Source organism: Bos javanicus, chromosome 7, assembly GCF_032452875.1.
Source record: "Bos javanicus breed banteng chromosome 7, ARS-OSU_banteng_1.0, whole genome shotgun sequence".
Lineage (NCBI taxonomy): Eukaryota > Metazoa > Chordata > Mammalia > Artiodactyla > Bovidae > Bos > Bos javanicus.
In genome coordinates, this window is record NC_083874.1 from 33,852,230 (window position 1) to 33,876,145 (window position 23,916).

The 23,916-nt window shown below is 42.4% G+C and overlaps 1 protein-coding gene across 2 annotated transcripts in view; it reads right to left on the reverse strand.

Annotated features, from left to right (window-relative positions):
• Window positions 1–9,468: 9,468 nt before the first annotated feature.
• Window positions 9,469–23,916, reverse strand: part of LOC133251032 (protein FAM170A-like) — a 29,937-nt gene continuing 15,489 nt past the window's right edge. Inside the window, exons 6-10 of one of the 2 annotated variants that reach the window (XM_061422984.1) lie at window positions 16,571–23,201; window positions 14,675–14,815; window positions 13,108–13,891; window positions 12,806–12,865; window positions 9,469–12,059 (exon numbers count right to left, since the gene is read on the reverse strand). In XM_061422984.1, the coding sequence (XP_061278968.1) occupies window positions 12,859–12,865; window positions 13,108–13,891; window positions 14,675–14,815; window positions 16,571–16,640 (1,002 nt within the window). In that variant the 5' untranslated portion in view covers window positions 16,641–23,201 and the 3' untranslated portion in view covers window positions 9,469–12,059; window positions 12,806–12,858. The remainder of the gene's footprint in view (window positions 12,060–12,805; window positions 12,866–13,107; window positions 13,892–14,674; window positions 14,816–16,570; window positions 23,202–23,916) is intronic. The other variant, XM_061422985.1, reaches the window with a different exon arrangement.

A 23,916-nucleotide genomic window follows, 5' to 3' on the forward strand; every position in this document is an offset into this window, starting at 1 on the left:
AAAGAAACAAAAGAGACCATAGCAAAAATCAACAAAACCAAAAGCTGGTTCTTTGAAAGGATAAATAAAATTGACAAACCATTAGCCAGACTCATCAAGAAACAAAGGGAGAAAAATCAAATCAACAAAATTAGAAACGAAAATGGAGAGATCACAACAGACAACACAGAAATACAAAGGATCATAAGAGACTACTATCAACAATTATATGCCAATAAAATGGACAACGTGGAAGAAATGGACAAATTCTTAGAAAAGTATAACTTTCCAAAACTGGACCAGGAAGAAATAGAAAATCTTAACAGACCCATCACAAGCATGGAAATTGAAACTGTAATCAAAAATCTTCCAGCAAACAAAAGCCCCGGTCCAGACGGCTTCACAGCTGAATTCTACCAAAAATTTAGAGAAGAGCTAACACCTATCCTGCTCAAACTCTTCCAGAAAATTGCAGAGGAAGGTAAACTTCCAAACTCATTCTATGAGGCCACCATCACCCTAATACCAAAACCTGACAAAGATCCCACAAAAAAAGAAAACTACAGGCCAATATCACTGATGAACATAGATGCAAAAATCCTTAACAAAATTCTAGCAATCAGAATCCAACAACACATTAAAAAGATCATACACCATGATCAAGTGGGCTTTATCCCAGGGATGCAAGGATTCTTCAATATCCACAAATCAATCAATGTAATACACCACATTAACAAATTGAAAAATAAAAACCATATGATTATCTCAATAGATGCAGAGAAAGCCTTTGACAAAATTCAACATCCATTTATGATAAAAACTCTCCAGAAAGCAGGAATAGAAGGAACATACCTCAACATAATAAAAGCTATATATGACAAACCCACAGCAAACATTATCCTCAATGGTGAAAAATTGAAAGCATTTCCTCTAAAGTCAGGAACAAGACAAGGGTGCCCACTTTCACCATTACTATTCAACATAGTTTTGGAAGTTTTGGCCACAGCAATCAGAGCAGAAAAAGAAATAAAAGGAATCCAAATTGGAAAAGAAGAAGTAAAACTCTCACTATTTGCAGATGACATGATCCTCTACATAGAAAACCCTAAAGAGTCCACCAGAAAATTACTAGAAATAATCAATGACTACAGTAAAGTTGCAGGATATAAAATCAACACACAGAAATCCCTTGCATTCCTATACACTAATAATGAGAAAACAGAAAGAGAAATTAAGGAAACAATTCCATTCACCATTGCAACGGAAAGAATAAAATACTTAGGAATATATCTACCTAAAGAAACTAAAGACCTATATATAGAAAACTATAAAACACTGGTGAAAGAAATCAAAGAGGACACTAATAGATGGAGAAATATACCATGTTCATGGATTGGAAGAATCAATATAGTGAAAATGAGTATACTACCCAAAGCAATTTATAGATTCAACGCAATCCCTATCAAGCTACCAACAGTATTCTTCACAGAGCTAGAACAAATAATTTCACAATTTGTATGGAAATACAAAAAACCTCGAATAGCCAAAGCGATCTTGAGAAAGAAGAATGGAACTGGAGGAATCAACCTACCTGACTTCAGGCTCTACTACAAAGCCACAGTTATCAAGACAGTATGGTACTGGCACAAAGACAGAAATATTGATCAATGGAATAAAATAGAAAGCCCAGAGATAAATCCACGCACATATGGACACCTTATCTTCGACAAAGGAGGCAAGAATATACAATGGATTAAAGACAATCTCTTTAACAAGTGGTGCTGGGAAATCTGGTCAACCACTTGTAAAAGAATGAAACTGGACCACTTTCTAACACCATACACAAAAATAAACTCAAAATGGATTAAAGATCTAAACGTAAGACCAGAAACTATAAAACTCCTAGAGGAGAACATAGGCAAAACACTCTCCGACATACATCACAGCAGGATCCTCTATGACCCACCTCCCAGAATATTGGAAATAAAAGCAAAAATAAACAAATGGGACCTAATTAACCTTAAAAGCTTCTGCACATCAAAGGAAACTATTAGCAAGGTGAAAAGACAGCCTTCAGAATGGGAGAAAATAATAGCAAATGAAGCAACCGACAAACAACTAATCTCAAAAATATACAAGCAACTCCTACAGCTCAACTCCAGAAAAATAAACGACCCAATCAAAAAATGGGCCAAAGAACTAAATAGACATTTCTCCAAAGAAGACATACAGATGGCTAACAAACACATGAAAAGATGCTCAACATCACTCATTATCAGAGAAATGCAAATCAAAACCACTATGAGGTACCATTTCACACCAGTCAGAATGGCTGCGATCCAAAAGTCTACAAATAATAAATGCTGGAGAGGGTGTGGAGAAAAGGGAACCCTCTTACACTGTTGGTGGGAATGCAAACTAGTCCAGCCACTATGGAGAACAGTGTGGAGATTCCTTAAAAAACTGGAAATAGAACTGCCTTATGATCCAGCAACCCCATTGCTGGGCATACACACTGAGAAAACCAGAAGGGAAAGAGACACGTGTACCCCAATGTTCATCGCAGCACTGTTTATAATAGCCAAGACATGGAAGCAACCTAGATGTCCATCAGCAGATGAATGGATAAAGAAAGCAGTGGTACATATACACAATGGAGTATTACTCAGCCATTAAAAAGAAAACATTTGAATCAGTTCTAATGAGGTGGATGAAACTGGAGCCTATTATACAGAGTGAAGTAAGCCAGAAGGAAAAACATAAATACAGTATACTAACGCATATATATGGAATTTAGAAAGATGGTAACAATAACCCGGTGTACGAGACAGCAAAAGAGACACTGATGTATAGAACAGTCTTATGGACTCTGTGGGAGAGGGAGAGGGTGGGAAGATTTGGGAGAATGGCAATGAAACATGTAAAATATCATGTAGGAAACGAGTTGCCAGTCCAGGTTCGATGCATGATGCTGGATGCTTGGGGCTGGTGCACTGGGACGGCCCAGAGGGATGGTATGGGGAGGGAGGAGGGAGGAGGGTTCGGGATGGGGAACACATGTATACCTGTGGCGGATTCATTTTGATATTTGGCAAAACTAATACAATTATGTAAAGTTTAAAAATAAAATAAAATTAGAGGAAAAGAAAAAAAAAAGAACAGGCAACAGCTGGCAAAAAAAAAAAAAAAAAAAAACCTTCCACATTCTGAAAGCTCCTTAGGTCTCCCCATTTGGCGAGATGTTCTATGCTTCAAATTGCTGGAGATGGCCTGTTGGATGGTAGCCAAAGTCAAGTAAGGAGATCAAGCTAGTCAATCCTAAAGGAAATCAACCCTGAATATTCGTTGGGAAGACTGATGCTGAAGCTGAAGCTCCAATACTTTGGCCACCTGATGTGAAAAGCCAACTCACTGGAAAAGACCCTGACGATGGGAAAGATTGAGGACAGGAAGAGAAGGGGGTGACAGAGGATGAGAGGGTTGGATGGAATCACTGACTCAATGGACATGAGGTTGAGCAAACTCTGGGACATAGTTAAGGACAGGGAAGCCTGACATGCTGCAGTCCATGGGGTCACAAAGAATCAGACATGAATTAGTGACTGAACAACAACAACAAAAGGCAATCAGGAATGCTTCAGGCAGCCAGGCCCTTCTTGACTGTCAGATGTCTTTAGGGATAGTCTAGGAAATATTATTTACTCTCAAGAAGGGAGGGAAACAATCCAGTGGTCCAGTAATGCTTGAATGGAAAATAAATGATGCTATGTCCATACATGGGATATCAGTCAAAAATAAAAGACCTACATCTATATGAATGGATAGGGATATACTTTGAAAACATAATACAGATTGAAAGAAAATAATTGATAAAGGATGTTAGATTGTATTAACAGTTATGTAAATATTTAAATTAATTCAACATAATGCTATCTATATATATATATTCAGTTCAGTTCAGTTGCTCAGTCATTTCCAACTCTTTGCAACCCCATGGACCACAGCACACCAGGCCTCCCTGTCCATCACCAACTCCTGGAGTTTACCCAAACTCATATCCATCAAGTCGGTGATGCCATCTAACAATCTCATCCTCTGTCGTCCCCTTCTCCTCCTGCCCTCAATCTTTCCCAGTATCAGGGTCTTTTCAAATGAGTCAGCTCTTCCCATCAGGTGGCCAAAGTATTGGAGTTTCAGCTTCAACATCAGTCCTTCCAATGAACACCCAGGACTGATCTCCTTTAGAATGGACTGGTTGGGTCTCCTTGCAGTCCAAGGGACTCTCAAGAGTCTTCTCCAACACCACAGTTCAAAAGCATCAATTCTTCAGTGCTCAGCTTTCTTCACAGTCCAACTCTCACATCCATACATGACCACTGGCAAAACCATAGCCTTGACCAGATGGACCTTTGTTGGCAAAGTAGTGTCTCTGCTTTTTAATATGCTATCTAGGTTGGTCATAACTTTCCTTCCACGGAGCAAGTGTCTTTTAATTTCATGGCTGCAGTCATCATCTGCAGTGATTTGGGAGCCCAAAAAAATAAAGTCAGCCCTGTTTCCTCTGTTTCTCCATCTATTTGCCATGAAGTGATGGGGCCGATGCCATGATCTTAGTTTTCTGAATGTTGAGCTTTAAGCAACTTTTTCACTCTCCCCTTTCACTTTCATCAAGAGGCTCTTAAGTTCTTCTTCATTTTCTGCCATAAGGGTGGTATCATCTGCATATCTGAGGTTATTGATATTTCTCCTGGCAATCTTGATTCCGAGATGAAAAAATAAAATTTATCCAAAAAACACATTATTTACATTTAATAGCCTCATTTATCTAGGAAACCCAAACGAATCCATAGATAAACTAGTAGGAACTAATAATATAGTTCAACAGGCAGATAGTCAACAAATTTTAAAAATCAATTCAAGTCCCTCTACACTGGCAATAACAAATTAGAAGCTGTAAGAGGAAATAAAAAATAAGATATTAGAAATAGTCACAAGCACTATATAAAGTATTGAGGCCTTTGCTGTTGTTGTTCAGTTGCTAAGTTGTGTCTGACTCTTTGGACCCCATGGACTGCAGCACACTGGGCTTCCCTGTCCTTCATTATCTCCCTGAGTTTGCTCAAACTCATGTCCATTGAGTCCGTGATGCCATCCAATCATCTCATCCTTTGTCAACCTCTTCTTTTCTTACCCTCAATCTTTCCCAGCATCAGGGTGTTTTCCAGTGAGTCAGCTCCCTGCATCAAGTGGCCACAGTATTGGAGCTTCAGCTTCAGAATCAGTCCTTCCAATGAATATTGAGGGTTGATTTCCTTTATGATTGACTTGTTTGATCTCCTAGCAGTCCAAGGAACTCATAAGAGTCTTCTCCAGCACCACAATTCAAAAGAAGCAATTCTTTGGCTCTCAGCCTTCTTTATGGTCCAAATCTCACATCCACACATGACTGTTGGAAAAATTATAGCTTTGACTATATGGACCTTTGTAAGCAAAGTGATGTCTCTGCTTTTTAATATACTGTCTAGCTTTGTCATAGCTTTCCTTCCAAGGAGTAAGTATCTTTTAATTTAATGGCTTCAGTCACCATCCACAGTGATTTTGGAGACCAAGAAAATAAAGTCTGACACTGTTTCCACTTTTTCCCCTTCTATTTTCCATGAAGTGATGGGACCAGATGCCATGATCTTAGTTTTTGAATGCTGAGTTTTAGGTCAGCTTTTTCACTTTCCTCTTTCACCCTCATCAAGAGCTAAGCATATGTAAAAGTAAATAACAACCTGAGTATGACCCATTAAGCTTTGCCTAACCCAATGATTCAAAAGAGACTGTTCTTATTTTGTGAGAACAGACTCTCTTCTCAAGTAGTAGGTCAATAAGTTAGAGTGAATCAAAGAGCAGCACTTGAAAGATGGGCCTCTTGATCACATATACATATGCTAAAGCCCAGACTTTTTCTGGAAGAAGCACAAGCTGGAAGCAAGATTGCCAGGAGAAATATCAATAACCTCAGATATGCAGATGACACCACCCTTATGGCAGAAAGTGAAGAGGAACTAAAAAGCCTCTTGATGAAAGTGAAAGAGGAAAGTGAAAAAGTTGGCTTAAAGCTCAACATTCAGAAAACTAAGATCATGGCATCTGGTCCCATCACTTCATGGGAAATAGATGGAGAAACAGTGGAAACAGTGTCAAACTCTTTTTGGGGGTTCCAAAATCACTGAAGATGGTGATTGCAGCCATGAAATTAAAAGACACTTGCTCCGTGGAAGGAAAGTTATGACCAACCTAGATAGCATATTAAAAAGCAGAGATATTACTTTGCCAACAAAGGTCCGTGTAGTCAAGGCTATGGTTTTTCCAGTGTCATGTATGGATGTGAGAGTTGGACTGTGAAGAAAGCTGAGTGCTGAAGAATTGATGTTTTTGAACTGTGGTATTGGAGAAGACTCTTGAGAGTCCCTTGGACTGCAAGGACATCCAACCAGTCCATCCTAGGTGAGATCAGTCCTGGGTGTTCATTGGAAGGACTGATGTTGAAGCTGAAACTCCAATACTTTGGCCACTTCATGCGAAGAGTTGACTCATTGGAAAAGACTCTGATGCTGGGAGGGATTAGGGGCAGGAGGAGAAGGGGATGACAGAGGATGAGATGGCTGGATGGCATCACTGACTCGATGGACATGAGTTTGAGTGAACTCCAGCAGTTGGCGATGGACAGGGAGGCCTGGTGTGCTGTGATTCATGGGGTGGCAAAGAGTCGGACACAAATGAGTGACTGAACTGAACTGAAAGCCCAGACAGGTTGAGTTACTTCATCAAAGGCCCAATGTCCTAATTCGAAGACTAGCATTTTTCACTAATACATAAGATGCAATCAAATTCAGTATCTTGGAAAGAGACAGGAAAAATAAAGAAATCAATCATATAGTTACTTAAGTAGAGAAATAGCCATGACAGAATTACAGGTATTGGGGGAAACTGATGTGCAGAGTTTAAAATGTCAGTAATCCATAGGGAAATTGAGACCATTTAAAATATTCATATTAAACCTCTGTATTAAAGACATTCAAAGCTCTCTAATCAAAATGTTAATTTTACAATAGATATGGTATGATACAGTTAATAGATCAAAATTCTCTATAAAGCTATAAATCACATATAAAACACCTACATATGTAAATTCATGGGCCAAAAGTCTTGAAACCAGACAGCTAATGATTGATAATCTCTGCAAAACATAATAATAATGATCACCTCTGCAGAAGGAAGTAGTCTTGGGAGTGGGGTTGGGGTGTTATGAAGGGGGACTTTTATACATTATACCCTTTAAAAATAATTTCATTATTTATAAAGAAACTATGCCTAATATTATTCCTAAATTTTAAAAATATATTGTTGGAGAATACTATGAAAAATTAACTGGCATATCTATTATTTCTCTTCGCCCCCTGGATTCTTTCCCCCACCCAGTCAGCAAGGCATTCTGAGTTTACCACATTCAGAAGGTAAAGAAAATTCTTAGCTTTGGAATGTTAAAAAAATAAATAGAAGCCATAGTAGAATATGTGAGAATTCTGTGAACAAAAAAAAAATCTCATCTCAACTGAGAAAGTACTCCCTCCAATGAGGGGTAGGAGAGAGAGGGAGTGAAGGATTGAGGGAGGAGACCCCTGTGGCCAGGGACATGGAAACGGTGCTTGGGGCCAGGCTGATATTCCCAGGAACAGAATTAGTTTCTGAAGACATCCAGCCTGCATGTCATCATTGCCTCTAGCCACCACTGCCCATCTCAGACCCCCTGGAAACTCTGAGAGTTAGTGAGTGTAAGTCAGGAGGGCCACATACAGTCTGCGTGGCAAGGATTGTGGCCATTCCTTATCTGTGAGAAAGCCCCAAATATTTTCATTTTTTGCTCTAGTTCAGTTAAGTGGATTTCAGGGAGTTCAGTTACATCTACTGAACTAGAATCCTAACCAACAGTTAAAAAAAAAAAAAGATAAGCTCAAATATGACTTCAAACTGCATGGACGTTACATTCTTCTGAGCATGATTCAGGCTCTTAACTCAAAATGTGTGGCCCTGCAGAGAAGACAGGCTTCCCAGGTAGTGCCAGGAGTAAAGAATTTGCCTGCCAATGCAGGAGGCATAAGAGATGAGGGTTTGATTCCTGGGTCAGGAAGATCCCCTGGAAGAGGGCATGGCAACCCACTCCAGTACTCTTGCCTGGAAAATCCAGTGAACAGAGGAGCCTGGCAGGCTACAGTCCGTAGGGACACAAAGAGTCAGATGTGACTGAAGTGACTTATCACACATTGCAGAGAAGATACATTGTGATATGTGAACTTGTATTGGTCAGAAAAGTATTCAAGCTGCAGGCCTCAATTCCCTCTTCCACAGTCAACTTGGATCTTGCGAGAATAGGTAAGCACAGCGATAATTGCTTCCTGCAACGCTAAATCCTGCCTACAGGCCCTCATGTTACCCTCAGTCCATGCTTACAGGGAAGTCTCTATCCCAGTAGGAACAGCAGTGAGAACTCTCATATAATGACCAATTTCCTAACAATTTATGTGGAGGTCAGCAGAAGAGAGAAGTCAAAAAATCTCTCAAGAAAGTAAGACATGATAAAGACTTAGGAAAAGAGGGGAAAAGGATAAATCTTGGTAAGTTCAAGAGCAGGAGAAAAGGAACCAAGGTGAAGATCATAGAGTATGCAGAAAATGTCATAGTATGAGTGGAATCTCCCAGGTGGCATGAGTTTGGAAGGGAGGGATAAACCTCAAATTCTAAATTCGTTGGGATGACTGTGAGAGGAGACACTCGGGATCCTGAAGGGATGTGTCTGTATGGATGAGAGACCCATTCCCAGATGGAGAGACTGGGGAACATGAAGCCAATTTTTTAATTGGAGTATAGTCAATTTACAATGTTGTGTTAGTTTCTGGTGACCAGCAAAATGATTCCGTTTTATATATATATGTGTGAGTGTGTACATTTTTTCATATTCTTTTTCATTAGGTTATTTTTATTGAATATAGTTCCCTGTGCTATATAGTTGGAACTTTGGTTATCTATTTCATATTTAGTAGTTTGTATCTGCTAATCCCAAACTCCTAATTTATCCCTCCCCATCCCCTTTCCCCTTTGGTAACTGTAAATTTGTTTCTATGAATCTGTTCCTGTTTTGTAAATAAGTTCATTTGTATCATATTCTAGATTCCATGTAAATCATATATTTGCCTTTCTCTGATTTATTTCACCAAGTGTGATAATTTCTAGGTCTGTCCATGTTGCTGCAAATGGTATTATTTCATTTTTTATGGCTGAGTAGTACTCCACTATATATATGTACCACATTTTCTTTTCTTTTTTATTTTTTTATTGAAGGATAATTGCTTTACAGAACTTTGTGGTTTTATATCAAACTCAACCTGAATCAGCCATAGGTATACATATACCCCCTCCCTTTCAAACTTCCCTCCCATCTCCCTCCCCATCCAACCCCTCTTGGTTGATACAGAGCCCCTGTTTGAGTTTCTTAGCCATACAGCAAATTCCCATTGGCTATCTATTTTACATATGGCAATGTAAGTTTCCACTTTACTCTTTCCATACATCTCACCCTCTCCTTCCCTCTCCCCAGGCCCACAAGTCTATTCTCTATGTCTGTTTCTCCACTGCTGCCCTGTAAGTAAATTCTTCAGTATCATTTCTCTAGATGTTTCTAGATTCTGTATATATATGTTAGAATACGGTATTTCTCTTTCTCTTTCTTACTTCACTCTGTATAACTGGTTCTAGATTCATCCATCTCATTAGAACTAGCTCAAAGGTGTTCCTTTTTATGGCTGAGTAATATTCCATGGTGTATATGTACCACAAACCCTTATCCATACATCTGTTGCTGGACATCTAGGTTGCTTCCAGGTCCTAGCTATTGTAAATAGTGCTGCAATGAACAGTGGGATACACGTGTCTTTTTCAATTTTGGTTTCCTCAGGGTAACACGCCTAGGAGTGGGATTGTTGGGTCATAACGTGGTTTTATTCCTAGTTTTTAAAGGAATCTCCATATCATCTTCCATAGTGGCTGTTATCAATTTACATTCCCATCAACACTGCCTTTTCTCCACACCCTCTCCAGCATTTATTGTTTGTAGACTTTTTGATGATGATCATTCTGACCAATGTGAGGTAATAATATCTCATTTTAGTTTTGATTTGCATTTCTCTAATAATGAGCAATGTTGAGCACCTTTTCATGTGTTTGTTAGCCATCTGTGTGTCTTCTTTGGAGAAATGTCTGTTTAGGTCTTTTCCCCACTTTTTGATTGGGTTGTTTGTTTTTCTGGTATTGAGTTGTATGAATGGCTTATATATTTTGGAAATTAATCCTTTGTCAGTTGCTTCATTTGCTATTATTTCCTCCCATTCTGAGGGTTGTCTTTTCACCTCGCTTATAGTTTTCTTTGCTGTGCAAAAGCTTTTAAGTCTAATCAGGTCCCATTTGTTTACTTTTGTTTTTATTTCTGTTATTCTAGAAGGTGGGTCATAGAGGATCTTGCTTTGATTTGTGTCATCGAGTTCTGCCTGTGTTTTCCCCTAAGAGTTTTATAGTTTCTGGTCTTGCATTTAGGTCTTTAATGCATTTTGAGTTTATCTTTGTGTATGGTGTTAGGAAATGTTCTAACTTCATTATTTTAATGTAGCTGTCCAGTTTTCCTCCCAGCACCATTTATTGGAGAGGATGTCTTTCCCCCATTGTATACTCTTGCCTCCTTTGTCAAATATAAGGTCCCCATAGGTGCCTGGGTTAATTTCTGGGCTTTCTATCTTGTTTCATTGGTCTATGTCTCTGTTTTTGTGCTAGTACCATACTGTCTTGACAGCTGTAACTCTGTAGTATAATCTGAATTCAGGAAAGTTGATTCCTCCAGCTCTATTCTTCTTTCTCAAGACTGCTTAGTTTGGGAAGCAGGCTTATTATTTTTATCTAAATAATAATGACAAAACCAGATCCCTGGAACCATTGTTGATTCAATGAAGCCCAGTGGAAGTCTCCTTACATATCCTGAGGAAAAAAAATAAACCCATGGGACTTTGGAATTAGACCTTATTCTGCTTAAACTGACAAAAATCTCTGAACTGCAAAATGATTTCCTTCTATAAGTCGTACCAAAACCTGATTTTGGCCCCTTACCCAGATGAGGAAGATACATTATTCCTCCCTTACCTTAAAGACCATGGATCATACATCAAAGTGAGTCTTCAGTGCCTCCCAGAGCCTTTGACTCTAGTGGATGGTAGCAGTGATGAGAAGACACAGTTCAGAGGTGATGCGGTCAAAACCTTGAGAGGCTAGAATCAGAATTTATTTAGAAAATGAAATGCATCAGAATTGGCTTAGATTTCTAACATGGTGATCTCTTCTCCAAATTCCTGATGGAGGTCAGATGGCCCCTCATTCAGCACTATAATAATGTCTTACCATCTCAGGAGGAAACTGTTCCACCAACAGCTTCAAGACTGAGAAAATTCCTCCTTTGTCCCAGTGTTTCATTGTGAAAACATGCCAGTCTCTCTCCCAGGCCAGCCCTAAAGACACAGACACCACCCTCCATCCTCTGAAGTTACTGGTCACAACATTTTCAATCATGACCCACTGGACACAGTTCCCACAGCACCTGCCACTTCCCAGTGACTTTACCTGAACTCAGTGTGGTCTGCCATGCTTTCATGTGAAGCGTGGCATCCAGTCTTCGAAAACTAGCCACACAGAACCCTCATCAACCGTGGGAGCTTGGGGACTGCTGCTTCTGGAAAAGGCTGGTGGGCATCTTTGGAGCTTATGTGAAACCTTGTTCACAAACCACTAGAGATACAGATGTAGAGGACTGACTGGTGGATACAGAGGTAGATAAATGTAATTAAATAAAATATCCAGAAAAGGTTTGGGAAACACCCTTTATTACATATCATGTTTATACTGTCATATGATGTTGGACTGAATGCCAGCCCCTTCATCCTCCTTCAGACCACTGGCATTCTGTCTGCTACTCCCTCCAGGGTCCTTTCTTCTCTCTGGAAGGGACAAAACAAATGAGGCAGGACAGGAAGAGACAAGAAGCACCAGGAGTTCTGCTGGTCGAGTTACCCTTCACCTCTGCCTCGAAGCTCAAGAGCCACACACACCACAGAGTCTGGCTCCAGATCAACTATCGCACAGTGATGGTTGGATGGCATCACTGACTCAATGGAAATGAGTTTGAGTAAGCTCTGGGAGTTGGTGATGGACAGGGAAGCCTAGTGTGCTGCAGTCCATGGGGTTGCAAAGAGTCAGACATGACTGAGCAACTGAACTGAACTATCACACAATGAAGGTTCTGGAATATATTTCCAGACCTCAGGGGACCTCATTTCGATATGACTCCCTCTCCCATTCTCCTCTGTCACAGAAGGCTAGGTACAGTGGTCAGGGTGAGGTCCCGGCTCAGGTCATAGGCTCTCAAGACCTCAAACTGTGGGTCCTGCGAGGCCCCTGTTCTTTCCAGACCACTCCTGGCTCTCTCTACCAAAACGAGCTGCTGGCAATACATCCTCTTAGAGTCGAAGTCAATCATGGAGACCCTGAGAAAACTCAATCAAAATGTTCCACCTTCTTGTCTAAATCAACAGAGGTCAATCCTTCCCAAGTGTTGCGTGGGCCCCAAGGTGATACGACTGCAGAGCCATCAGGTAACCCAGAGCATCTCCTCGGCCCCTTCCCTTAGATTCCTCTGGGCCTTCACGACATAGGCTTAGAAGACTGTGCCAACCTCAGGTCTCACCTCTTCCAAGAGAAGGCCACACCATCTTCCAGGATCGTCTGGCCCATGAATTTTCAGTTGCTGTGTGGAAATCAAGAGAGATGCTTTTGAGTTAAAGAGAACTTCCAAGGGAAGCTGAAAAGCTCAGGATAAATTCTCTCTTACAGACTTTATTAAAATGCCTGGGCCAGAAGCAAGGGGCCCAGTTACCCTCTTCGGTTGTCCCCCGAGGTGAGAAAGCCCCACTTCTCCCTTCTGAGCCAGGGCGGAGAGGCAGGACTAGAGAAGACATGGTTCCCGCTGCAGCCCTGGGCCCTGCTCACTTCCGGTCCTTGGGAGAATGGAACACACAGCCTGGACACTGGCTCCAGGGTCTCCTCAAGCTGACATCTTCCCCTGCAGACTGCTGCTCCTCGTTCTCCTTCTCCTCCTGCTCCTCGTCCTCCGCATCCTCATCCTCGTCCTCGTCCTCCACCTCCTCCTCAGGGGTGTTCTCTGGTTCCACGTTGCCTGTCAGCTGGGCCATGGTGAGATGAAAGACGTGGCAGCTGAAGCCCTCGCGGATGCCATTCTGCACGTGCTCCTGCAGGATCTCCAGGCTGGGGAAGACCCGGCAGCAGGCCATGCACCGGAAGCCAGTCTCCATGGTCACCAGCCAGTCGGGTGTCCTGGCCCGGGGTCTCTCCTCGACGGTGGGTGACCCTGGGGTGGGGCTGTCGAAGTCAGCCCTCTCTTCATGCTCTCTCTCCTCCCCACTGGGCTCGCTGTCAGACAGGAGGTTTCTGGTGGACACGTCCGAGGGAGGAGTCCCTGCCCGCACGTCCTCAGGAAGGGTCACTTCCTCCCTCCTCGGCTGCTTTTCTAGTGACTCTGAGGGTTTCTCTGCCTCCCAGGAAACAGCAACGCCCTTTTTCATTTGTACCCGCATGTAGTATATTTTCATGCCCCTCTTCTCTTTGTTCATATGCAGAGAGGTTGCACAGGTCTTGTAGGATGAAGGGGAGGAGAAGGAGACATGTGGTGATAGGGGAGCCATCTCCCCTTGTTCTTGAAGATGGGCTAGGGGTGCTCTAGGCTGGGGACTGTCTCGATGCAACTTCCAGATTCCTGGGAAAGGAAATTAGAAACATAAGACCATGTATGGGTCCTTCCAGGAGCTGAGGGTGGGGAGGGACATCCGCATGACACAGTTGTGTCATGAGCTTGGGGTTTGTTGGTCATAGGATGGGGTGGGGTATGTGTTGGCATCTGTGTTTCTTCATCTGTGGGTGGGGGAGCAGATACTAGAGCCATATCTGTGTGCAGGGGTGTAGAGTGTGGTGCGGGGGCATGCTGTGGTATGTGAGGGATGCTGGTGGGTGTGTTTACGAGGAGCAGGTGAGTTGGGGAATATCATTGATGTGTTACTTGTGGGAGGTGGGCTGTGGTATAGGAGGAGGGCCCTGGGGAATCGCCTGCCTGGGGTTGGTGTCCGGGCTGAGAATGGCCGAGTGGAGAGCAGATGCATGTGGGAAGTGTGTGGACCTGAGTGGCATGGTCCTGCCCTTGGGCCGAGCTCAAGAACTCTGTCCTTCTCTGAAAACAAAGGCAAAGACAAGCCCTACATGTCCCTCCAAAGATGCTAAACCTGGTCCCTCTGCTCTCCACTTCAAGCCCAGACCTCTCCTGCCCCTCTCCTTAACTTCCCTACCATGGTGGGACCAAGACTCGCACACCCCCACGCTGAGCTTGGTCCACGCCCTCCTAACAGCTCAGATGTCCTCCCCAGGCTCCTCCACAGGGCCCTGACCACCTCTGAAAACCCTGGGTTTCTGCTCAGCCTTGTTTGGATCTGTGTGTCCCTGCTCCAGAGCCAAGCACCCCTACACTCAAGGATTCCCGTACCCTTACCACCGTGGATGAGCTTGCGTGGAGAAGAAACACAGGAGAAGTATTCAGAGGCAGAAGAGACCTCCCCTGACCCTTGGGGGCAGACTCGGGCCACTGCAGTGCATCCTAGCTGAGGGGGATCCTCTTGTGATTTTGAGATTCCTGGGAGAGAAATTAGAGACTGAGAGAGAGAGTGGTGTGGACATGTTTGCTCATCAGTCGTCTGTCCAACAAATATTTACCAAGCATCTGACACATGTTAGTGACTACACATGGTTTGTAGTGTATGGTTTGTAGTGAATATACATGGTTTGGAGCATGTTTCCTGGTATATACCCCAGAATTCAATTAAAATCAATAACTATTCTGTTGGTGTATTTGGGGGAATGTAGGTCTGAGAGGTGACTGTAAGTATATAGAAATATGAGTGATGTGTATTAGTTAAGTCTGTGATAAGTGTGGAGTCAGGTAAGCACAGTGCAAATGTGTGTATGTGTCTGTGGCATTTGTGTGCATGGTTTCTGTTTACAATTCAGGAATCATGGGACATGTAACTCTTCCTCATTACATGGTGTGGCTTGCATTTATGGTTTGTGTTCATTCATTCATTCAATAAGATTCAGTGAGCAGTCACTATGTATCTGGCACTATTCCATTATTCTGGTCTCTGGTAAAGCTAAGCGTTCTAGTAGGGGAAGACAGACACTAAACAAAAATATAAATAATATAAAAATATAATCAGTACATAATACTTCAGTGGGTGCCAGAGTTAGCAAACAAAAATACAGAACACCCAATTTTCAATGTGTAGTTTAGTAAGGAGCTTATATGTGGAAGTGTGTGATATTTCTGCTATATCACAGTGTACATGAGTATATGAGTGACTGTGTCGTGAAACACCCCTTACACACGCTGAGGGTCACCCAGGTCCCAGCAGGGTGACAAGAATTTTACCATGCAGACTTTATATCTGGTAAGCACTCTACCCCATTCTCCCACTCTCTCTCCTCCACCACACACAGAAATATTCTGATGTGTAAGGGGCAGGGTAGTCATTGCTTTCCCCATCCTGTCCCAGCTGCTGCCTGCTCCCAAGTCCCACCCTACAGTCGCCAGGGCCCTGGGCCCGGTGGGAGGTGCTGCTCTAATATGGGGCCTAGGCCTCCAGCTGGAACTCTGGGGTAGGCTCCATTCTGCCCCACTTCCTCACGTGATCACCCCCTCTCCCAGGGTGACTGCTCACCTACGCTTAATGCACGCAGGCACCCTGTAGCCGTGGCCCTCAGAGCTCCCCACAGGACTCTAACAACATTTCTCACCCCCACCCTTGTGGTCTCAGGTTCTGGAAGGCCCTTCCCCTCTCCCTTGATCTCCTTCAGGAAATTCTTCCTGTTGAATAAATAAAACCTCCATGTTTTCTATAGGACACCATCCCTAGACGAACAACCTCCTTTTGAAGAGCATTCCACTCCTTGAGATACTTTTCAACAAGGCCTTCAGCTCAGGAGGCTTCTCTTTCCTCTTTGGTAAAAGGGGCCATGCAACCCATGGGTCTGTCTCAGCATCCTTCACGTCCCCTAGCCCGTGACCCCAGGGAAAAAGCAAAGAGAAGTAGAAAGAACTTGAAGATTGAGAAAAGCTGCATGCCTAGGTCTGTGCAGGCAGGATACAGCCTCTGCGAGTGCCACGAAGCCCTAGGCCTGCAGCCCCTGGGGAGTCCTCAAACCAGCAGGACTGATCTCCCATCTGCCTGGGGCATCTGGTCTTTCTGTGTCATCTCACACCGCAGGGACCTCCCCGCAGAAGGATACAGCAACATCACCAAGACTGTAATGGTATCTTGCTCCCTGCTTCATATGTAACAGGTTCTCAGTACCCCCGAAACCCTCGTGCCCCAGACAAATTGCCCCCACATACCTCCTCCCTTCTCGGCAGTCTCCTGGGACTCTTCATTTTCCAGGTGTTTCCTCTTTTGTCTCCTTTTCATGGTCCCAACTAGAAGACCCCCTAGAAGAAGATGCCACACGTCCAGCTCCTCCTCTTCACTACAGGTTGGCCCTTCTTGGCTCTCCGGAGACCCGCTGAAATGACTTGATAATTAAATCAAGTAAAAGCAGTTGAGTCTCCAAAGTGGCTGAAGAACTCAGACCACTTAAAGCAGCAGCACTGCCCAGTGCTCTCCACAGCGCAGGGCTGTTAAGGTTCAAAGGTCGCCAGGCCCACAGCAGGATTCTCTGACCTCAGTGATGACATCAGAGCATTCTGTGGACCTAGGGGCAACGCTGTCTCTGCAACAGCACAGACTTCATTTTCAAGAACAATTCCTTTTTCCCAGTAGAACATCACACATGAATCCAACTCTCACATCTTTCAAATGTAGCAGGATATTTTGAGATGTTAATCTGTTCCTGTTTATTTTTTTTTTCTTTTCTCCCTTTATTTCACTCTTTCCCTTCTGCATTCAAGTGGGTAGCAGAGCCTGTGTTCGCTGGCCAGTGGAAGAACAGGGCAGGGTGTAGCAGCAATGGCATGCTGATGATCTTGGCTTTTATTTCTGAAATCCCAAACACCACGGAAAAGAGAAGATACTTGAACAGAAATGTAATAGAAGCAGGTTTTTGAAATTACATACTGTCTTTTTTCCCTCTTGGAGTGTTGAAAGGCGCTAATTAAGTCAGAGAGGGATGCCTGTGGATCCTGGAGGAGAAAAGGCCTCTCAAGTGTGGTTGGAGGGGTAGTGGGGCAAAAATTCTGGAAGGAGATGGCTGTAGTGTGCATACAAGCAGAATCATGGCAATCTGTCCCACACCTGGCACATGCCTGCTCAGCTGCTCAGTCGTGTCTGCCTCTTTTTGACCCCAGGGACTACAGACTGCCATGCTCCCCATCCATGGGATTTTCCAGGCAAGAATACTGGACCAGGTTACTATTCCTTTTCCAGGGGATCTTCCTGATCCAGAGATGGAACCTGGATCTCCTGCATTGGCAGGTGGATTCTTTACCACTGAGCCACAAGGGAAGCCCACATGGCACAGGAGCCACCAAACCTAAAGGAGGCAAGACGTCCGAGCTGATGGATGTCTTCACTGCACTGTGTGCTCCAGTCAACAATGACCATGCTTCTGTCCCCTCCCTCAAAACCTTGGCCCTGTATGACTTCCAAATAGGGATGGATGGAAATCCAAACAGGACACCAGCAGGATCAAGGCTTAAAATACAAATTAAATGGAGTTGTAAAAAAAAGTGTCATACTATTTCTTGCACACCTCTGCTTGCGGGCTGTAATTTATACCAGTTAAAAGTGGCAATCCATCTGGATCCTCCTGACTCCACTCTAGAATTAGGGTACACCTCATTTCGAGGTGTTGGCCAGGATCCAGTGGGAGTGCTGGCACCCAGGGATAGGGTGGACTCCCAGAAGTCACTGCTTTCATTAGAAACACCTTGGGGACTGAGGCGGGCCCCCATTTGAAAGGGCATTCCAGAATGATTGAAAGTGTCCGGCAGCGAAGAGAGTAGAGAGGACAACAGCAGCCTCGTGAGGGTTTGCTGATGAGAGTTAATCTTCCTGTTTCTTGCTGGATCCCAAGAAAAGAAGGGACATGGAGGATTTTTTCTTTTAATTATTTTTTGTGGTAGGAATTTTTAAACATACACAAAATAAAGAGAATGATATAGTAGGAATGCAGTGCCATTTACTCATCACTCAGTTTCAACAATTATTAATATTCCGCCGTTCTTGTTCTGCTGCGCATACACACACACACAAACACTCACTCTCACACTTAGCTTTCTACTCATTTATTTTAGTTTAGGAGTTTGGGGAGGGTGGGGGAAGTGTTCTATTTTAATGCAAATCTCAGACATTATGTCATTTCTCCTTAAATGTAATAGTATTTATCTCCAACAGATAAGAACTTGTTTCTAACATAACAACATCATTATCTCACCCCCAAAACTTAATCATCGTTTCTTTTTAGCACAATAACCAAGCCATACTCAATTTCCTCCAACTGGGTTAAAAAGTCTTTTTTATACATGGTCCATTGAAATCAAAATTTAAACAAGGTCCACATGTTGCAATTGGCTGATGTGTCTGTTAGTCTACAACAGCTCTCCCTCCTTTTTTGGCACTGATTTATTAAAGAAACTAAGTAATTTATCCTGTAGAATTTTCCACAGAAGTCTATTGACTATATTCCTGTGATGTTATTTAAGATGCTCCCTTTTACCTAATTTTCCTTATAAAGAGTCAGAGCTGAAGAATTAATTAGATTTAGATGCAATTTCACGTTACTACAAGCTTATTTTGTAAGTGATGCTGTGTACTATCCTATTGCTTTGCAACAGAAAGTACAAAAATTTTCCCATTTTTAATGAAGTTAAGATTGACCAGCGAGTTCAAATACTGTCAGGCTGATCCCTTCGTATTTACAAGTTTCGCATCCACAGATTCAACCAACCTCAGCTAGAAACTTGATTTATGTTTGGTTGACTCTAAAGATGTGCATCTACTGAAAAAAATCCACCTATAGGTGGATTCAAACCCACGGTGTTCCAGAGTCAGCTATGGTTCCAAGTCCAGTGCGGAGGGTCAGGGGGTTCCCCATACCACCAAGTGAGGACCGCATACTGAGGGCTGTAAAAATGCACCTGAGTTCTGACACTACCTACTCAAAGACAGCATCAGACTCCACAGATTAAGGGCTCAGTCCTACAAGAGCGCGCACACACGCACACACTCTCAGATGCCAGTAGCAAATCAAGGTCGCCACCTGTGCTTCAGTTGCTTTGAGCATGATTAATTCATTCACACAAAGTGGAGTCACAGAACTCAGAGAAACATTTTACTTACTACATATTATTAATTTTATAAATATATATAAAATGTTATATATGTATACATATATATATAAACTCAGGAACAGTCAGATGGAAGAGATGCATAGGAAAAGGATCCAAGTCTTTCCTGCTCTCTGAGCATGTCTTTTCCTCAAGTCTCCACATGTTCACCAGCTCAGAAGCAGTCCAAACCCCTTCTTTTGGGTTATTATGGAGGCTTCATAACATAAACATGATTGACTAAATCATTTGCTTTTGGTGAACCATTCAACTTCCAGCCCTCTCTGACCTCCCCAGAGGGGTGAGAATGAAAGTTTCAACCCTCTAATCATTTGGTTGGCTCCACTAGCAACCAGCCTCCACCCTTAGAAGGTTTCCAAAAGTCACCTCATTAACGTAACAAAAGACACTTTCATTGCTCTCAGCAGTTAAGAAATTCCAAAGGTTTTCAGAGCTCTGTGCCAAAAATATAGAAAACCATCAATGCCTTATTATATCACACAACCACCTTCATGAGATTGTACAGTCTATATTTCAGTATTTTCACTGATAGGAAACAATTCCCCCCAAAGCAGCTCTGACATTTATCTATAGAAAACTTAAGAAAAAGTAGGACCTTCAGTATCCCTGGGGCTTTCCACATGCACCCCAGTTGTATTCTTTGGAGACCATATCCATCAGAATAAACTTGATAATTTCATTGTAACAAGTAATTCCCCCAAATCTCAGTGGTTTAAAAGAACAAAGGTTCATTTCTGACTCCTTGTGCACGTCCATTATGAGCTGGCTAGGAGTTCTGATCCTCATAGTCCTTATTCCTGGACCCAGGCTGACAAAGCTCTCTCTCTCAATCATCTTTGTAGAGAGAAAGAATTTTGGAGCCTTACATTGGTAATGTGAATTCTGGCCCCAAAGAAACACACATCACGTCCACCCAAAATTGTGGACCACAATCTTATTGTATGTCTCTCCATTTTCCAGATTCATTAGGCAAAAATAATTGTGAACAATACTACTGAATAGCACAGAAGCTATATAGTAAAATTCTAATATCTCCCCATTAAATATAAGACATGACATAGCTTTTTGTGAAGCTATGCATTCACAAAATTACAGCTAGAGCTCAGATCTCTTAGATCATGATTCAGAACCTTTTTCCACTAGGCTCTGTTAGAATTTTTATACCAGGACAATGTAGTTGGGATAATATTGCATTTACTTCATTCTTTGTTTTGTTTCTTTTTTATAAATAGATTCAAGAGGGAGAGTTCGGAAGCCCCTAAAACACTTACCTTAAACTGAAAAGCAACTGGAAAATAGTCTCACTGTCTTTTGAAATGTTTGACCTGGTAAAGATTAGATGTCTGGGAGGCTTTTATATTCTGAATATAGGGAATACAAAGGAAACAATCTTCCTGAGACTTTAAGAAACAATGACAGAAAAACTCTTGACTCCCACTTTGCTTTCTGATTACCTTGTTGACACTTCAGTTCTTTGAGTAATAGTGGTGGCAACAGTTAGAGTTTAGCCAAGATAAAAGTATATATGATAGTGTGGCAGCCCCTGCAGAACTGCATTACAGGGTAAATGCTTTAGCTCGTCCCTATTTGCTCATAGGTCTGCGCAAAGTAACAAATGGTTCTGAAACATCTATTCCAAATAGCTTTGTTCTTATTACTTTAAAGATGACTTGGCTGCCAAATACTTGCTCCGTGATGAAAAAGGACGTGTACATGGGAGGAAGATTTATGCATTAAGATATGCTGCTTATTTTGCTCCTGCAGATACAATGCACATCTAATGAATTAGAGGCAATCTTCCTCTCTTACCCAAATTGTAGATAAATGAGTATGTCATTCCCCTTCCCTTCAGTGCATCCTAGTCATAGATATTTTCTTTGAGAATATTATTCCCCTGCTCAAATCTTAAATGGCTTCTCAATATGAGAAGAATAAAATCTAAAATATTCAACCAAACATTCAACACCCAGCAGGGTTGAAAACCCTACTGAGTTTTCCAAGCTAAACATAACATTTGCCTTCCAGCCTTCACTCAGCTACATCAAACTTCCTGCCTTCAATCAAAGGATAGTCCCTTGCTCAAGTCACTTCTTTCAAAAGTGCAAGTTTTCAAAGTACAACTTGTTTTTAAGTTCAACTAAAATCCCACTTTCTACAAGAAGCCCTTCCAAACATCCTGGTGAGAATGGACCATACATTTTCATAGCATGTTAGTTGTACCTCTGTGATTATTCTTCTCATATTCTTTATTTGAGGAGACTCATAATAGATGTGTCTGATTTCCTCACAACGTAGGATGTGAACCCTTGGAAGGTAGAGGCCAAGATTCCTTATATTCAAATTTTCCACAGCTCCTTGCACTGAGTATGATAGAGAGCAGGACCCTGTGGGACTCCTGGGCAAAAGAAGTCTTTCTGGTCTTGATTACAGGAAATAGGCTTCATTCAGCTTCCATGTCCTTCCCTGAGCTCCAAACAGTTTAGTTCAGTCACTCAGTCATGTCCGACTCTTTGTGACCCATGGACCACAGCACACTAGGATTCCCTGTCCATCATCAACTGCTGGAGCTTGCTCAAACTCATGTCTTTCAAGCCGGTGATGCCATCCAACCATCTCATCCTCTGTCATCCCCTTCTTTCCTGCCTTCAATTTTCCCAGCATCAGGGTCTTTTCCAGTGAGTCAGTTCTTCGAATCAACTGGCCAAAGTATTGGAACTTCAGTTTCAGCATTAGTCCTTCCAGTGCATATTCAGGACTGATTTCCTTTAGGATTGACTGGTTTGATCTCCTTGCTGTCCAAGCAACTCTCAACAGTTTTCTGCAAACCACAGCTCAAAAGCATCAATTTTTCAGCGCTCAGCTTTCTTTATGGTCCAACTCTTTACGGTCCATCATACATGTCTACTGGAAAAACCATAGTTTTGACTAGATGGACTTTTGTCGGTAATGTCTCTACTTTTTAATATGCTGTCTAGGTTGGTCATAGCTTTTCTTCCAAGGAGCAAGTGTCTTTTAATTTCATGGCTGCAGTCACCATCTGCAGTGATTTTGGAGCCCCCCAAAATAAAGTCTGTCACTGTTTCCATTGTTTCCCCATCCATTTGCCATGAAGTGATGGGACCAGATACAGTGATCTTTGTTTTTTTGAATACTGAGTTTTAAGCCAATTGTTTCACTCTTTCACTTTCATCAAGAGGCTCTTTAGTTCTTCTTTGCTTTCTGCCATAAGGGTGGTATCATCTGCATATCTGAGATTACTGATATTTCTCCCTGCAATCTTGATTCCAGCTTGTGCTTCATCCAGTCTGGCACTTCGCATGCTCTGCATATAAGTTAAATAAACAAGGTGACAATATACAGCCTTGACATATTCCTTTTCCAATTTGGAACCAGTCCATTGTTCCATGTCTGGTTCTAGCTGTTGCTTCTTGACCTGCATACAGATATTTCAGGAGGCAGGTAAGGTGGTCTGGTATTCCTATCTCTTTAAGAATCTTCCATAGTTTGCTGTGATCCCCACAGTCAAAGGCTTTAGCATAGTCAGTGAAGCAGAAGTAGATGTTTTTCTGGATCTCTTGCTTTTTCTATGATCCAATGGATGTTGGCAATTTGACCTCTGGTTCCTCTGCCTTTTCTAAAACCAGCTTGAACATCTGGAATTTTTCAGTTCACATGCTGTTGAAACCTGGTTTAGAGAATTTTGAGCATTACTTTACTAGCATGTGATTATGAGTTCCAATATGTTCCAGGTTCAAAAAGTTGATAATTAGGAAAGGGAGAGGTTGAGGAGACAAGCAAGGAACAGTTAAAAGAAACAATAGTGTAGCCGTGGGCAGGGTCCTGGTTCCCTCTCAAGGGATATATATATTCAACAGTATTTTTGAGTTGTTTTTCAGATACTTAAATCTCTACCAGGTGGGAGAATTTAAGGGTATGCTGGCCACAAACATGTAAACCCCAGACATGGAACCAGAAATTTGATGATGTTCACTCCCACTTACCTCACCCCCCAACCAATAAGAAGAATGTCCACAAGCTGATCATGCCCTCTTTGAGCCATTTCTAGAAAATTCCTCACTTCACCCTACAAGTCAGGGACACACAGTTTTGAGCATTAGTTCACTGTGGTCCCCTTTGCTTGGCAAAGCAATAAAGCTGCTCTTTTCTACTTTATCCAAAACTCTGTCTCTCAGATTTAATTCAATGTCAGTTGGGCTTCCCTGGTGGCTTAGAATGTAAAGAATCTGCCTGCAATGCAGGAGACCTGGGTTTGACCCTTGGGTCTGGAAGATCCCCTGAAGGGAATGGCAACCCACTCCAGTGTTCTTGCCTGAAGAATCCCATGCACAGAGGAGCCTGGTGGGCTACAGCCCAAGGAGTCATAAAGAGTTGGACTAAAC